We start from the raw sequence: 14,929 nt of genomic DNA on the forward strand, positions 1-14,929 counted from the left end.
AAATTCATCTACTACACCCCGGCCGACCCAGAATACACGAAAAGAAAAGAAAAGACAAATAGCAAGAAGGCTACAAAGAGCATTCATGATTCCTCCCCACCCAAACAGGTAACTGCTGCCTTCATCTCACTAACAAGCTTCTCCTCCAGTCGGTTCTCTGCCCCGGAAGTCGAGTTGACAGGCTTTTGTCGGGACCATTCCACCTCCTTCTCATTAGTGGCGACAATGCGTGCACGCAGAGCAGCGCGGCGACTGAGCAGCTCCTCGATATCTTCCTTGACCTGCACCCGATCCCATTTGAGATCTTGGATGGCCTGTGCGTCAATTCCAGCACTGGCACCCGCCGTACGGAACTGGTCCAGGATGAACGAGATCAGCGCAAGCGAGTAGGCCTCGGAGACCATGCTGAGGCTAATCCACTTGGATGTCGGAACGGAAGCAACGGCCGTGTGGCTGGAGAATGCTTCTGTCGCGCGGGTCAGACGCGATTCGAATTGGTTGAGGAACGCTGCCACCTCGGGTGCGGTCCGCATGACACTGTAGAGCATGTTCAGACACAAAGGAAGGAATCCACCGGTCCAGATGTTGTACGGTCGGGGAACAGGGTCAAAGGGTCCAAATGATTTCTTTTGGCACATAATGCTTGTAAGACGGCAGGTAGACAGTTTCATCAAGACAGCTTCAACAGCAAGGTGTTCTGCGAGCATGGGCAGGGTCGACATCTTGACCAGGATCGAGATGCTGAGCTCTGCGTACATAGGATCGCCTGCCACGGCTAATTGGTCGGCCCAGGAGAAGAGCGTCGTCGCATGACGAGCGGTGTCGTGCTCCTCAATATGGTACACGATGTGCTCGTAGAGACGATCGGCGTTCTTAACTTGCAAGCACGTCTGCAGAATAGCAATGATAATGGCGAAATCTTTCGGTGCGCATTTCTCCGGCTCGTCATGGAGATAAGTGGTGAGGGATTTGAAGCCCTGGCCCACTATCGTTTTCACGACTTCCACAATGACAGTCAGATCCGAAGAAACCTCGGCCTTTTTGTTGATAGCTTCGGGTGCACTCCGAGAGGGGCCATCCAGGTGGAACTGAAGGGAAAGGAACAGCACATTCAGGAGGGACCGGAAATATTCGGTATCGTCGTTGATTAATGCGTCTTCGTATGTCAGATGCCGGGATCGCAGTGCCTTCCAGGTAATCTCGAGCAGCTGGAAGACTTCGGCGCCTCTAGCATGTACCTCGACAAGTCGCTGGAGAAGTGCCTGGGCGAAATCAACGCGCGCTTGTTGGATTCTATCGAAGATGGCTTCCGGAGGGCCGGTGCCAATATTGGCCTTCAAACAACTTTGCGCGACCAGTGCCATTGACTTTCGGACTTCGGTATCAGGCATGAAATCGGCACAGTGTTCGATAGCGAAGAATTTCCAGCTATGAAGAAGGCTCTATTTCAGGTTAGAAAATAGATTCATTTGCGATGAACGGAAGGAAACTTACCACCTGCGCCTCGACAAGAGACAGATTAATGTTGGCGCGCTCAAACTCCTCGGCAAAGCCACGGTTCTTGGTGCCAGCCCAGGCAAAGTCGTAGGACAGCAGCTTGTCTCCCATACTCAAGTCGTAGTAGTAATCCCGTCCTAGATTACGAACCTCAAGTGGTGTCCTTTTGAAATCGACGATCTTACATCCCGAGTACTTCATTTCAAAGTTCTTCTTCAAGTTGGCATGCAATGAGGAATTATAAGCCGAAACCTCAACTGCATCCTTGGAATACCACGACACCAATGGAATCAAGGTCTTGATAAAGCTCCGGTCACCCACCTCCTTTGCAGAGTGCAGGTAGACTGCGCACAGGTCCGCGACAACGGCTGCAATCCGCGTGGCATGGATTTGGTCCATCACAGGTAGAGAGGAAATCTTCAACTTCGAGACGTGGTTAATTATGCTGGTGAAGAACTGAGGATGCTTGCTCAGATGGGAAGTGGCCCATGGCCAATTTTCTTGGGCACGAGAGACAAACTCGAGCAACGCCAAGGCTACTTGCGGCTCTTGTTGATCAATGTGTGACAACTCCTCAAGAGCCATTTTCAGGAAAGGTACGCTCCTCATGCTGAGACCATCAGAAGCGGGTTCCTTCTTCAGAGTCTGGCGAGGGGATGATCCTGTGAGAATGAAAACTGCAAGCCACTGCTGTCGCTTGCTAACAAATGTCGATAGCAGCTGCCACACTGCAAGAAGCAGAGGCCTATCACACATCGGTTTGTCGAGTTGTGACAGTACATCAAGGAACAGGCAGGACGACTCCGCCCCAAGGTGGCCAACAAGGGAAGGGGGTTCATTATCTGGATTTGAAGCAGCGCTGGAGATCAAAATCTCGAGAAGCGACACAACCGGCAACCTGTATGCATCATGCAGTGCGTAGAGTTTGGCTAGAACTGGGCTGGCCTTGAACAATTGTTCCTCCAGAAGCGAGCCAGGTTGTTCAGCCAGCTGGGCTGCCTGCACAAGTTTGATGCAGAGCCGCAGTGTAGATTTGACCTGACCCTCGATGAGGGTAAGATATCTGAGGTGGAGTGTTGGGGGTGTCTGGAGACCCTCGGCGATCAACCGAAGAATCGGATTGAAGGGCAGGTCAGCGGTTGAGCGAGGGCGTAGCATATCCAAAATGTACGCTGCAGATGTAGAGAAGACGCCAGTAACTTTGCTTTCGAGTTTCGGGCTGTCATTGATCCCGAAGGCATAGTACAGAACACGTTCGAACGAAGTAGCAAGCATCGAGTTGATCTTGAACTGCTGTTCTGGTAGATTGAACCTCCAATTTCCACTGCTGTTGAAAATCTCCAGCATTGTGCGGGTGAAGTTCAACATAATAGTTCTCATGACGTGAGATGGAATACCGGCACTCCAATCAGACACGGTAGATGATTTGCTTGTCACGCTGCCCGGGCTCTTTCGCAATACTGCTCGAGTTGCCGCATCATCGATGACAGCGTCCACAAGGTCAACACAGCTCAGGAGGAACGGATACTCGCCGGAAGGAATCTCCATTGCTGAAATGATTGCTGTCATGATGCCACCCTTGCCATCAGACCCAATGAGACTGCTGCGACCGAGGAAAGGCCATACTCGGCTGGGTAGGATCTTCAAAAGTGCCTTGATAAAGCGCAGGCATGCAATGCTTGCATCCAAAGACTTGCTTAAGTCACCTCGGGAGTCGATGGTCTGCAAATTGCGTTCAAAGATATCGAATATCACAGAAACGATGTCACCTTGCTTAGACAAACCATCACTAGCCATCTCTAGGATCCTCTTGCCGCTAGCATCGCCGGAACTTTGTGTCTTGGAGTTGGCTATCAAGTCTGTCAAGAGAGCAATGATTTCCGTGGCAGTGTCGTCAGTCCACCCAGGCGAGTTCCCGCCGGTCTCGCTCCATTCTTCAAGCCAGCTTCCTAGGAAGCTTAAGCAGGAGTACCGATGCTCCCACATGATGACCGCGGGTTTCGAATCGGAAATGACTTGACCAACAGTCAGCCGCGGAATTTCAGAAGAGCCGCTGACAATCACAGCATTGCTTGGTTCCCTCTCGAAGAGATGGTTCTGAGATGATGTTTCAAGCATCGGGAGGGGTTGGAGCAGGGACACGAAATTGGCATTCTCGTCCTCTCGAATGGTGGCATAGCCTTGGAAAGTGGGTGAGACAATTTGGGTAAAGGATTCCATGTTCTCCACCTCCTCAAGAATAGCCGGCAAGCCTTCTTCATTCAAAGAGTGCCCACTGACGAGAGCACGACAGAGTTGTAGAAATGGTGCCGTTTCGTAAGGGAAACGGGACCGCGCAACACGAAAGATGCCCCCCCATCAATTGCGGATCCTTGGCGAATAGAGTCTTAGGATCACTGGCAGGCCCTAGAGAATTTGAGTCTCTGGACAGTCCGTTCTCGTCATCACTTAAGATAGCCAGGACTGACCCCACAATTTCTGGGGAGTAATCCAGGAACGTAATAGCAACTCGGATGAGGTCGAGAAGTGACAAGCGGACCCATCGGGTTGTCAGGCCATCATCGACGGCTGACATTGACCCGGTCTTACTAGCCAGTGCGATAACGGTGTTGAAGGCGGATTCTTTGATGGTATCAGAGGTAAGAATGGGAATAGCATCTTCAGCTGTGCTTTGTGGAGTCCTGGCACAGTCAAGCAATTGTTCATACTCTGACTGCTCGGATGCTCGAGATAGCGCCGCATTATGTGTCTGCTCATTGTAGGAGAGAGCCGAATCGCGACTGAGATCACGTTCCCGCTCATTTATATCGATTTCTGCCAGCTGTTGGATGGTATACAGGATCAGACCCCATGAGAAGGCCGCCGGATTCGCGGTGTGCAAATCACCGCATGCAGTAAGGAAGATCTCATTGATTTGAGAGATTTTCTCCTTGCACCAGAAATAGGGCCGGGGCGAAGATTGCATGCCTTTTGGATGCTGAATGGAAGAAATGGCGAGAGAGGGTTTTAAAAACGCCAATGTGGTAAGTGACACGAAAGCTTGAAGGGGTAACAACACTTCCACAGGTTGCTGACAAGGCTATAAGAAAACGTTAACATCCCGAAAGCTCAAAATAGGCGACTGGCCACTTACCGCCTGAATCGTCTCCAAGAAGCTATAATCAGCCATGAGCTGGAGCCAGGAGAGCAGAAGGTCTGCACTTGGAAATTCCACAGAGGCTTGAAGCTGGTGGAACATGATCTGGACGATATGAACAATCTCCTCTACAAGACTTGTTCTCCAGATGTTCTCCACTTCCTCGCTGCTTTCTGCGGCACTGAGCCAGCCACCGTCTCCTTCCAAACTCGTTAACCGACTGCGTATCGAGCTGATGCATTCTTGAAGGAATGGGTCTAATCCATCACTAGTCGATTTGTCTTGGAAAATTGTGGTCCCTAGTTTGCGCAAAGCTAGTTTGCGATCGTAGCTGGCGGGAATGGCCGAATCGGATGAATTGCCATCGTGTAGGGACAGAGCAAGCAGCTTGCGGAGTGTCTTCACCACATGGGTTGCCTCGGAGAGATACACCTCCCGGAGTCGCAGACGCCTCTTCTCCTTTTTTCAAATGACTGAACACCGCCACTTCTAACTGTTTGGTTCAATAGGTTGGCGAAGTTGGGACCTGCTAGAGAGCCCCGAAGATTCTCGGCCCCAGCCGCGCTCTGTAGACTGGTCGCTTCCTCGCTGGAAAAGCCGATTGTGAGGCGCGTTGCCGGGCGGTTCTGCCATTCCAATACAGCGATACGAAGAGCAGAAATCTCGTCGATTCCGGCTTGTTTGCTTAACCATAGCGCGTCCGCCTTGATCTCCTTCAGGTCAAAAGAGCTTTGGCCATTGGTCTCGACATGAATTGCGGCGGTCTTGGATTCGAACTCGGATTTGGATTTTGCGGAAGGGGAAGGGGAACGGTTTTAGGCCGTCAGAGAGTAGGCGAATGGATTCGGGGTGCGAAAAAGAAGACATCGATATTGCCTCCATCGTCAGGATGACTTTCGGGATCAATAGCGTAGAGAAAGGCTCTTCTCCAGGACCTGTGGTATATCAGCATATTGGCTTCCAGTGACGACAAGTGATTAGAATTGACATACAAGAGTTGAACGTCCCCGGAGAAGCACTTGTCCAGGGACGGGAAATAGGCCTCCGGGACGGGAGCCATGTTGGGCAATTAGATCATCATAGGATAGAAACAAAGAGCGGAACGAGGCGACACCAAGGGAGGTGACGGGAGAGCAATTAAAAAGGTGGATGGCGAGCGTGGGGAGCTCTTGAATTGAGAGGGAGCTTCAAAAGAATATTATTCACCGCGACTGGGTCAACAATCAGGTGCCCTATCTGATCTTATTGCCGGGCGGTGAGTGTCAGCATGCAAGAGCCCAGATGATCTTTCTGACTCACTTCTATCCAACTTTGGCACTTCGCAAACATTTGATTCGGTCTAAGGTGCGTGAGATTTCGAAGCTTGCAGCTTAACGATTATCATATTCTCGCAACCTCCCGATTTCCTACGACAATCCCTGGCCATGGCGGACCTTGTCGACCACTCCCCCACCATGCCACTAAAGCGGCGAAATTGGCCAGCGCATCCAACGTGATTCTGATCGACAACTACGACTCCTTTACCTGGAATATCTACCAATACCTTGTCCTTGAAGGTGCTACCGTCACAGTCTATCGTAATGACGAAGTTACTGTTGAGGACTTGGTTGCAAAGAAGCCCACTCAGCTGGTTATCAGTCCTGGCCCGGGCCACCCGGAGACCGATGCGGGAATCAGTAACGCCGTAATCAAACATTTCAGTGGAAAAATTCCGATCTTTGGTGTGTGCATGGGTCAGCAATGTATGATCACCTCGTTTGGTGGTAAGGTGGACGTGACCGGCGAAATTCTGCACGGCAAGACATCGGAGTTGAAGCATGACTCCAAGGGTGTCTACCAGGGATTGCCAGCCTCGCTCGAGGTCACTCGGTACCATTCGCTCGCCGGGACACACTCGACTATTCCAGATTGCTTGGAAGTGACTTCGCGGGTCGAGCTTGGGGACACTAGTGGCAAGAACATCATTATGGGAGTCAGACACAAGGAGTTCGCAGTGGAGGGTGTTCAGTTCCACCCCGAAAGTATCTTGACACAATACGGGCGCAAGATGTTCAGAAACTTCTTGGAGCTCACCGCAGGGACTTGGGATAACAAGCAGGGAGCTGCAGTCGCCGCACCGGCAGACAAGAAGCTCTCCATTTTGGATAAGATCTACGCCCATCGCAAAAATGCTGTTGACGAGCAGAAGAAAATTCCTGCTTTGCGGCCAGAGGCTCTTCAAGCCGCATATGATCTGAACATTGCGCCTCCTCAACTGTCATTCCCTGATCGCCTGAGACAGTCAGACTATCCTCTCTCACTCATGGCGGAGATCAAGCGTGCATCACCCTCAAAAGGCGTCATCTCGGCCGATGTGTGTGCCCCTGCTCAAGCACGGGAGTACGCCAAAGCTGGCGCTAGCGTCATTTCTGTCCTCACAGAGCCGGAGTGGTTCAAGGGCACCATAGATGACCTGCGGGCTGTTCGCCAGAGCCTGGAGGGACTTCCCAACCGACCAGCTGTCCTCCGAAAGGAATTCGTCTTTGAAGAGTACCAGATCCTGGAGGCACGTTTGGCTGGAGCTGATACAGTTCTACTGATTGTGAAAATGCTGGACATTGAGCTGTTGACTAGACTGTACCATTACTCGCGCAGTCTCGGCATGGAGCCCCTGGTCGAGGTCAATACCCCTGAAGAGATGAAGATTGCAGTTGACCTGGGTTCCGAAGTCATCGGGGTTAACAACCGAGACCTGACAAGCTTCGAGGTCGATCTCGGGACAACTAGTCGCCTAATGGATCAAGTGCCTGAGAGCACAATCGTGTGTGCCCTTAGTGGAATATCGGGGCCCCAGGATGTGGAAGCTTATAAGAAAGAAGGTGTTAAGGCCATTCTTGTCGGAGAGGCTCTTATGAGGGCACCTGATACCTCTGCCTTTGTGGCACAGCTTCTCGGCGGTTCTAACCAAAATTCTGCTGGTGCATCACCAAGTTCTCCATTGGTGAAGATTTGTGGAACTCGGACCGAAGAAGGAGCTCTGGCTGCTATCCAAGCTGGCGCGGATTTGATTGGCATCATTATGGTTCAGGGCCGCTCACGACTTGTCCCAGATGATGTGGCTCTCGGAATTTCTCGGGTGGTCAAGTCGACCCCTCGTCCGGCCGATACATTGCAGCAGACCTCAAACACTACATCATTGGAATGGTTCGATCACTCCACTAATATTTTGCGTCACCCTTCTCGTGCTTTGCTCGTGGGCGTGTTCATGAACCAGCCGCTATCATATGTCATTTCTCAACAACAAAAGTTGGGTCTCGATGTTGTGCAACTGCATGGATCTGAGCCATTGGAGTGGTCTAGTTTGATTCCAGTTCCTGTCATTCGCAAATTCGCCCCTGGTGACATTGGAATTGCTCGCAGAGCATACCACACTCTCCCATTGCTGGACTCTGGTGCTGGGGGCTCTGGCGAACTTCTGGAGGAGAGTGGGGTCAAGAAGGTCCTCGATAGCGACGAGGGATTGCGGGTTATCCTGGCTGGAGGATTAAATCCGGACAACGTGGTAGACATAGTGAAAAAGCTGGGTCAGTCGGGCCAGAAAGTGGTTGGCTTGGATGTCAGCTCAGGTGTAGAGACAAATGGCGCTCAAGATCTGGAGAAAATTCGAGCCTTTGTTAAGTCTGCCAAAAGCATTCGGCAATGAACAGGCTAGGAATATGCATTTACACTACTGAGGATGACTTCTTATCTCATTCCATTTCGGGATTGTATATTCGATCATGGGCAAATAAATATTCATAGGAATCAAACTATTCCAGAATTTCTCGGTTTCTATACTCACTTTACTTTCAATTGTTTGATCAGGCTTTGCTTGATATACCAACAGGAATGAATTTCATCTTTTCTTGAAGTAGATCTCAATGATAAACGGCCTTCGAAGTCCCATTCCCTGCTTTCTCATCACTTTCACCTTTGAGGAATGACCATGATCAATGCATCTATTTGATATCAACGTTGCAAAGGCAGACCAAGTTGACACCTCCGTGCAGTACATCGTAGTCTTGCGTCGAAGTGTTGACCCCTGGCAATAGGCATATCTCATTTCCGATATTCTTCTCTCTCTGAAGAAGATCTCAGAGGTCAAACGAGCTTCTGTATCACCGAACTACTTCTCTCATTCATTAGCTCTCAAAGCTTGCCTTTCCAGCAATGTATACGCCTCATTTCTGAAATACCACTACAGCGATCAAAGAGCAATATAAACTGCTGACCCAAAAAGCCAGTCCTCGCAGCATTTCAGTCTTCCTCCTACATCATCACATTCCACCTCTGAACCATTCTCAGCGCATTTCGGCTGCCAACAGAAACGAAACGAACCAACAGACCCATCTAACCAAGCCTCGGGTAGCAGCGGCAACCCAAAATGGGGAAGCCATTCCAAAGAATTCATGCCTCTATAGTAGGCAAATTCCAAGACGGCATCGGCGAAAAGATCCCACAGTGGATTCGGGCAAATGGGGGCCAGTTCTCGAGAGAGCTCAGCCCGCGAGTTACCCATCTCATTGCCACAAAGGAGGCATTCAAAACCCATGCAGCTCCAGGTATATTACGCTTGAATCTTTCAAAGAGCTTGAAGCTAACCAATATACAGTTGAGTCTGCCAAGAAGATCAGCACCATCAAGATCGTTTCATACGACTGGCTTGAAGACTCGCTGCTGTCAAACACCCGCAGGCCAAAGCCCGAAGGGCCATATCTTCTGAAGAATCTGATGAAGCCTGAGAAGAAGGAAATTCAGAAGAACAAGGCCACGGCGAAGCCCGCAAAGGTGGTCAAGGAGATCAAAGCAAAGGTCGCGAAACGTCCGATAGGTATGTATCAATTTGCCAGAGCTCCATTGTATTGGTACAACGTAGATGGTACTGACATGTCCTCTATAGCTGATCCTTTCCTTGGCCTAAAGGGCAAAAAAAAGCGTAAGCATGGTCCTTCATATCAGTTGACATATCCAGGTCTAATATTTACCCATAATAGCCGTGCGTCGTGTGTACCAGGACAGAAAGACAGGTGTGATTTTCAGCACCACTTTGTTCCGCCCATCGAAACCACCAGTCACTAGCAGAGAAAAATACCAATTGACTGTGAGTGATGTCATGGTATTGTGTGGATCTTCGTCAAGAAAAGGATATTGATATTACTTAGCTTTTCGAATCCGTCGCCGAACCACACACCTACTCGGCCTACGCCAAATTCAGCCGCGTTGGCACATCCAATGTCGAACTACTGGCGGGACCAAGGTGCAAACTCGAGCTTGCCGTGGATAAATTCAAGCAGTTCTTCAAGGAACAGACTGGCAAGGAATGGGACGAAAGGGCAAACGGAAAGATGCCACCCCCAAAGACAGGCCCCGACGGAAATAGCTTGCCTGTTCACGAGGGGTGGTTCTATCTCGAGGAAAAGACGACTATCCTTGGTGCATTCCTCAGGGAACCCCAGAGCACGGGGTGTCAAGGATCGACTGGCCACATCTCATGCGATGGTATCAAGGAGGACGGGCCCGAAAAGATAGCAAATTACCAAGTCGAAGATGGTGGCGAAGATGATCACGAAAATGGGGGTAAAAGTGGGGATGAAGATGGATCTGAAGCTGAGGCTGATGTTGAGGAGGACGAGGAGGAGGAATAGGAGGAAATGGATAGGTAGAAACTTGAAGATGATGGGGATCCCTCTAGGTGGTTAACACCTGCACTCATGAGTGGATCCCCCCGACCTGGATGTGTCATGCTGAACGCAGCCCTGGAGATTGCTGAATGCAAATTCGAAGATTTTGTGACAGCACATGCGAAATATATGTATGTGCTTTATTCTCATGTTTTTATAAACCCTTCCCATTATCAGAAAACTGAAAACTATAGCGGCATTGTACAAGAGTGTGAGGAAATAAACGAAGATTCCGACATGAGTATATCAGTATACTGGGCCCTCCCTGCGTGAAGCACGACATCAATCGGCCATCTCTTCTGGTCTGGGATACTGCATAGATATATGGTACTTTCTCTCTGATTCTTCATTTGGCCGATCTAAAGCTACGACTCTAACTTATCCCCTTCAGAAATATGTGGAATTATGTAGTATCCTAAAGTATTAGTTACGGAATAAGGCTTGTGTTGGCAAAAGACGATCATATTCATCACCGTTATATGAACATTGATTTATACTAATTGAATTTCGACTTTTAATCGCCTCAAAGCTCTGAAATTACCGTACCTAGGTAGTAACTAAGGTCACATTTATAAGAAACAGGGCCCCCCGGGGTTTACAACCCTGAGTCGGCGAATAATCCATCTAAATCGGGTCAGTTATGCATTCATGGGCCGACAATGGACAAACGTGGGCTGTCCATGGGAAATATTGTCCATGGACGGGCCATGCGGAGGTCTACCCATAAGGCGTAGGTTGTATGTGTAACGGACGAGACAAAGAATTTAGAATTCTTTGCTTTTCCGGTGTGGAAGATTTCGGAGGGCACAGTCCACTAGTCTCCAATTAGCCAAGATGAGGGTTTTCAGCGTGCAGTTTCACGAATCTTTGGGAATCCTCGGCTGGTCTTAGCTAACCCGAACACTGTCCGTCACGTGTTGGAAACTGGAGTGGAAACTGGCGCCCTTCGCCAAGCCGCTCGTATAGTGGAGACCTAGTGTAGCCTAATCGCAGGCACAGATGCTACCTTATTATAACCCCGACGATCTTAAAAATTCAGTCACCCCAAGTGTCCCGAATATTATTTTGCAGGGGCCAATCCATAAGAAGAAAATATGGGTAAGGCCGCTTCCCGTTATCGATGTCCCGAGAACGAACTAATAAAGCATGCAGGGTGGTCAGAGGTACCGCATTCTTATGATTTACTACTACCCAAAGCACGTAGCCTGACAGCTACATTCTAGGCCTGCTGCCAGTTCTGCGGCGTGAGCTTCAACATTGCGCGTAAACGCAAGGTGGGAGAACCTGAAGTCGCCTCATGGCGATTCGGAGGCGGCTCCCTGTGGGGGTACGAGCGGCCTATTGAGGATCTTGATCAAAGCGAGTGCCTGAAGCAGGGCTGTGCTTTAGCTGTTATAGACCCCGAGGAGGAGGATGATGATGCGGTTAATGACCCAGATTTCGTGCCTAAGAGCGAACATTGCGACGAGTATGATCGTCTATATGAATATGACCCCGAGTACGAGTCGAACTCGGGTGACCATGATGATGATGATTCTTTACATATCTCGGATAATGGAGATACGGTTGGCAATGAAGAAGACGAAGAAGAAGAGGAGGAGGAAGAGGCACTTTACCGCAACTTCCTCACACAAACAGTCTACAACCAAAGCCAGTTCACTGGCGAACCCGTCGCCCCCTTTGTCTACGCATCCACATCCGTCTCCTTCCAAAAAGACATCCTAGTCCCATTGCCATGTGACTCACCACCAGACGGGTACTCCTTCGAGGACCTCGAGCATATTCCGGGCCCCAAATGCCCCATGACAGACGCCTACCCAGGCTCCGGGATCTCCCTCGCGGAAATGCGCGGCTGCCGGACCGTCCAGTTTCTGGTCCATAAAAGCCTGGCACAGGATGAGCCGTGGCAGGCTGATGGACTGTATGAGCCCTGGGAGGATTTTGAAGAGTGGTTCCTCTCAGGACTCTCCGATGGTATAGAGTCGCGCGATGGAGACATCCAGGTTGTCTGTCCGGCAAGGGGTGGCGTGAAGGAGATCTGGGATGCAGATACCATTAATTTTGACGTAAGTTACCTTCTGGCACACCCACACCACGTCCAAGGAGCCGGAGGTCCTATATGTCCTAAGCCTGATACTAAAATAAAATTAACAGCCCGAACGACTTGACTTAACCGACCTTGCTATGCCCTTTCACCCATGGTGCTTTGACATCTTCTCGCGGCAGTCAAAGCTCCATTTCGGAAACAAGGTCAATATCGCTGGGCTGATTAATTGGCGAAACGCCGAGTGCAGCTTCGATGCCCATCATGACTTTCCAAGGCACCCGGATGTCGCTAATGCACAGCAGCAAGTCTGGATGCATGATCCGGATGCAGCGTATCTTGTTGCGAATCCTCTGCATATAATCGGGCTAACCGAGTTTCTTTTGGATGCGGCACAGGAGGAGGGTGATTTTGATATGGAACTTGCGGATGAAGGATCAGATGCTGTGTTGTTTGGGAATAATCCCACAGATCGCTTAAGCGCTCTACCACCAGAATTGCGGCTGCATATTGTCAGTTTCTTGGACTCTGGGGATATCATGAGTCTTCGCCAAGCCTCGAAGGCATTTATGGACCTAACAAATAATGTCTGGTATCGAATTGTGCGAGGAGAAATGCCTTGGTTATGGGAAGCCTGGGAGGAAGGCGAAATCAAACATAGCCCTTCTCCCTGGACGTTCATGACCGCGAACGAAGTGAAGGCCGTTGAAGAGCTTAAATGCTGGTACACCGCAGTGCTGAGCGAGGAATATGAGTATGCTACGACCGCCGATAAAGTGGTAGACTATCTACTGCCTCGGCCTAATACGGTGCTCGACCAAGGGCTCCTATCCAAGAGCGACACAAACTGGTATCGCGTTTTTAGGCAGATCAGGACCCATTGGCCCCGGGTAAAGGGACTTCGGAACCGGGCAAGGATCTGGACCGACGTTGAGGAGGTCATTCGGCGGATTCGGATGTATGACAGTGTTGAACTTTCTTGAGACCTTCGCGGCGAACGGCAATAGTGATTCAGTTGCATAGGCTCTGAATGGGGCAGCCACGGCAGTTTCTTATCCTTAGACTATATCATCCAGACTCTAGTGCCTTCCATCTAGCTCAATTTCCTCGATGTCTACATATCAAGCTCTGTTTTAGTTGTCCACTGCCATTGTAATCATAAACTATTTCGAACATGACAAAAGAACCCATTCTAATTGCCCTCTAACGCCAGATACGCCAGTCGACCAACAATGTGACAAGGTGAGGTTCTACTTTAACCATCCACGCCACAGCCGATGTAGTGATGCGAGACAGTAAAGAATCATAGGTATTCCTTCTTTTTGCTGGTTCTCGTGTATTGGGTAAGAGCCCATTCGATGTCGCCGCTCGAGCCCTTCTCCAATGTACCTCCACGGATCTCGAAAAGTCGCATCGTCATGCGGGGTCCAACTTCAGCCAACTCCACATCCCGGTACCCAGTCTTGACGAAAACATGGTGCCGCACTTCGATGTTGTCGTCCTTGTTCACAAAACTTACAATACGGTTGCCGATCTTTCCAGGCTCGCGCGGGGGGAAAAGGTGCTTTAGAATCTGAACAACGCGGGCACCCAGCTTCGTCTTGAATCCCTCAAAAACTAAGTGCGGGTAGCTTTCCGATACGGTACCACGGGCGGCATTCGGAATATCCTGGCGAAGGACGACATTGTGAAGAGAGAAACTGGCGGTGGGGCCATGGGGAAGGTGGGAAATAGTGAGTGCGGTCGGGGTACCACGGTGCTCGTGGAGAAGGACCATGTCGGTCAGAGCGGCGGATGTTGCGCTAGAGACGAGGTCTCCAAGAACGAGAGTTCCACGGTTGAGACGAATGGAGGTGGGAAGGAGAAGGCGGATTTCTTTCGCAAATGCTCCGAGGCGAGCGGAGGGTGAGCGAGAGGTGGTGACCAGAGGACGGGGGTCGATAATGCCGGAGGTTAAAACGTATTCATCGTCGATGTCCATCTCAGCATCTTCCTTGTCCTTTGACTCGTCATATTTGAAGTCTTCCCGAAGCTTTTTATCATTTGCGATTGTAGGATCTAGAGGCTTTCCAGAAGCTAATGAAGCCTTGAGTTGCGATCTTTTTTCGGCAATGGAGGCATCACGGAGTAGCAAAGCTCTCCGATAGAGATAATCGCGACGCTCGCGAGTTTGGCGGCGCTACTTATTGTAAGTAAAATATCAGATGTTTCAAATATATCCTTCACTTACCAGCATTTTGAATATTGAAGTAAAAGTGGCTTAAGCAAAGACGAGCGGGCAACTTTTTTTTTTTCTTAACTCCGGGGCTGCGTTTATGGTTCGTCTGCGTAGCCGTAGTGGGATCGCACCGATAAAGAATCTGGGCAGTTGCGGAGAACGCTTTTTGCCCATCCTTCGAGACAAACTCATCGACTCTCTTTTGTCAGTCCTCTGACACAGAGAGCTGGACTGGTTGTATGTAACCATTTGTTCTCGTCAAGCACTTACCGCTAATCCTGCATCTCGATTTAGATCTCCGTTCGTTTGCCCCTCAGGCACACCCCGGAGATTTC

General features: G+C 50.1%; 5 protein-coding genes across 5 annotated transcripts; 3 read left to right on the forward strand and 2 right to left on the reverse strand.

Moving 5' to 3' along the window:
• Positions 1-83: 83 nt before the first annotated feature.
• N7519_011461 (nucleoporin) lies at positions 84-5,693 on the reverse strand (the record flags this gene model as incomplete). Its single annotated transcript, XM_057298234.1, is given in 7 exon segments — positions 84-1,442; positions 1,495-3,772; positions 3,786-4,576; positions 4,631-5,092; positions 5,128-5,409; positions 5,499-5,568; positions 5,626-5,693. The coding sequence occupies 7 exon segments, from the start codon at positions 5,691-5,693 to the stop codon at positions 84-86; spliced, it is 5,310 nt and encodes a 1,769-aa protein (XP_057146116.1).
• Positions 5,694-5,914: 221 nt separating this feature from the next.
• Positions 5,915-8,315, forward strand: N7519_011462 (bifunctional anthranilate synthase/indole-3-glycerol-phosphate synthase; the record flags this gene model as incomplete). The annotated part of the gene is made up of 2 exons (XM_057298235.1): positions 5,915-5,981; positions 6,100-8,315. The coding sequence occupies 2 exons, from the start codon at positions 5,915-5,917 to the stop codon at positions 8,313-8,315; spliced, it is 2,283 nt and encodes a 760-aa protein (XP_057146117.1).
• A 720-nt stretch (positions 8,316-9,035) lies between these two features.
• On the forward strand, positions 9,036-10,296 carry N7519_011463 (BRCT domain protein; the record flags this gene model as incomplete). Its single annotated transcript, XM_057298236.1, has 5 exons — positions 9,036-9,213; positions 9,264-9,482; positions 9,552-9,587; positions 9,646-9,752; positions 9,814-10,296. The coding sequence occupies 5 exons, from the start codon at positions 9,036-9,038 to the stop codon at positions 10,294-10,296; spliced, it is 1,023 nt and encodes a 340-aa protein (XP_057146118.1).
• Positions 10,297-11,426: 1,130 nt separating this feature from the next.
• Positions 11,427-13,359, forward strand: N7519_011464 (F-box protein; the record flags this gene model as incomplete). Its single annotated transcript, XM_057298237.1, has 3 exons — positions 11,427-11,495; positions 11,556-12,398; positions 12,487-13,359. 3 exons carry the CDS (start codon positions 11,427-11,429, stop codon positions 13,357-13,359), a joined length of 1,785 nt encoding a protein of 594 aa, XP_057146119.1.
• A 320-nt stretch (positions 13,360-13,679) lies between these two features.
• Positions 13,680-14,652, reverse strand: N7519_011465 (snoRNA-binding rRNA-processing protein IMP4; the record flags this gene model as incomplete). The annotated part of the gene is made up of 2 exons (XM_057298238.1): positions 14,607-14,652; positions 13,680-14,555 (listed from the first exon to the last, which is right to left on the reverse strand). The coding sequence occupies exons 1-2, from the start codon at positions 14,610-14,612 to the stop codon at positions 13,680-13,682; spliced, it is 882 nt and encodes a 293-aa protein (XP_057146120.1). The 5' UTR covers positions 14,613-14,652.
• Positions 14,653-14,929: the final 277 nt, after the last annotated feature.

The sequence above is a fragment of the Penicillium mononematosum genome (genome assembly GCF_028829835.1).
Source record: "Penicillium mononematosum strain IBT 11891 chromosome Unknown utg000005l:1.0-9366267.0:1.0-9372171.0, whole genome shotgun sequence".
NCBI classification, from domain to species: Eukaryota; Fungi; Ascomycota; class Eurotiomycetes; order Eurotiales; family Aspergillaceae; genus Penicillium; species Penicillium mononematosum.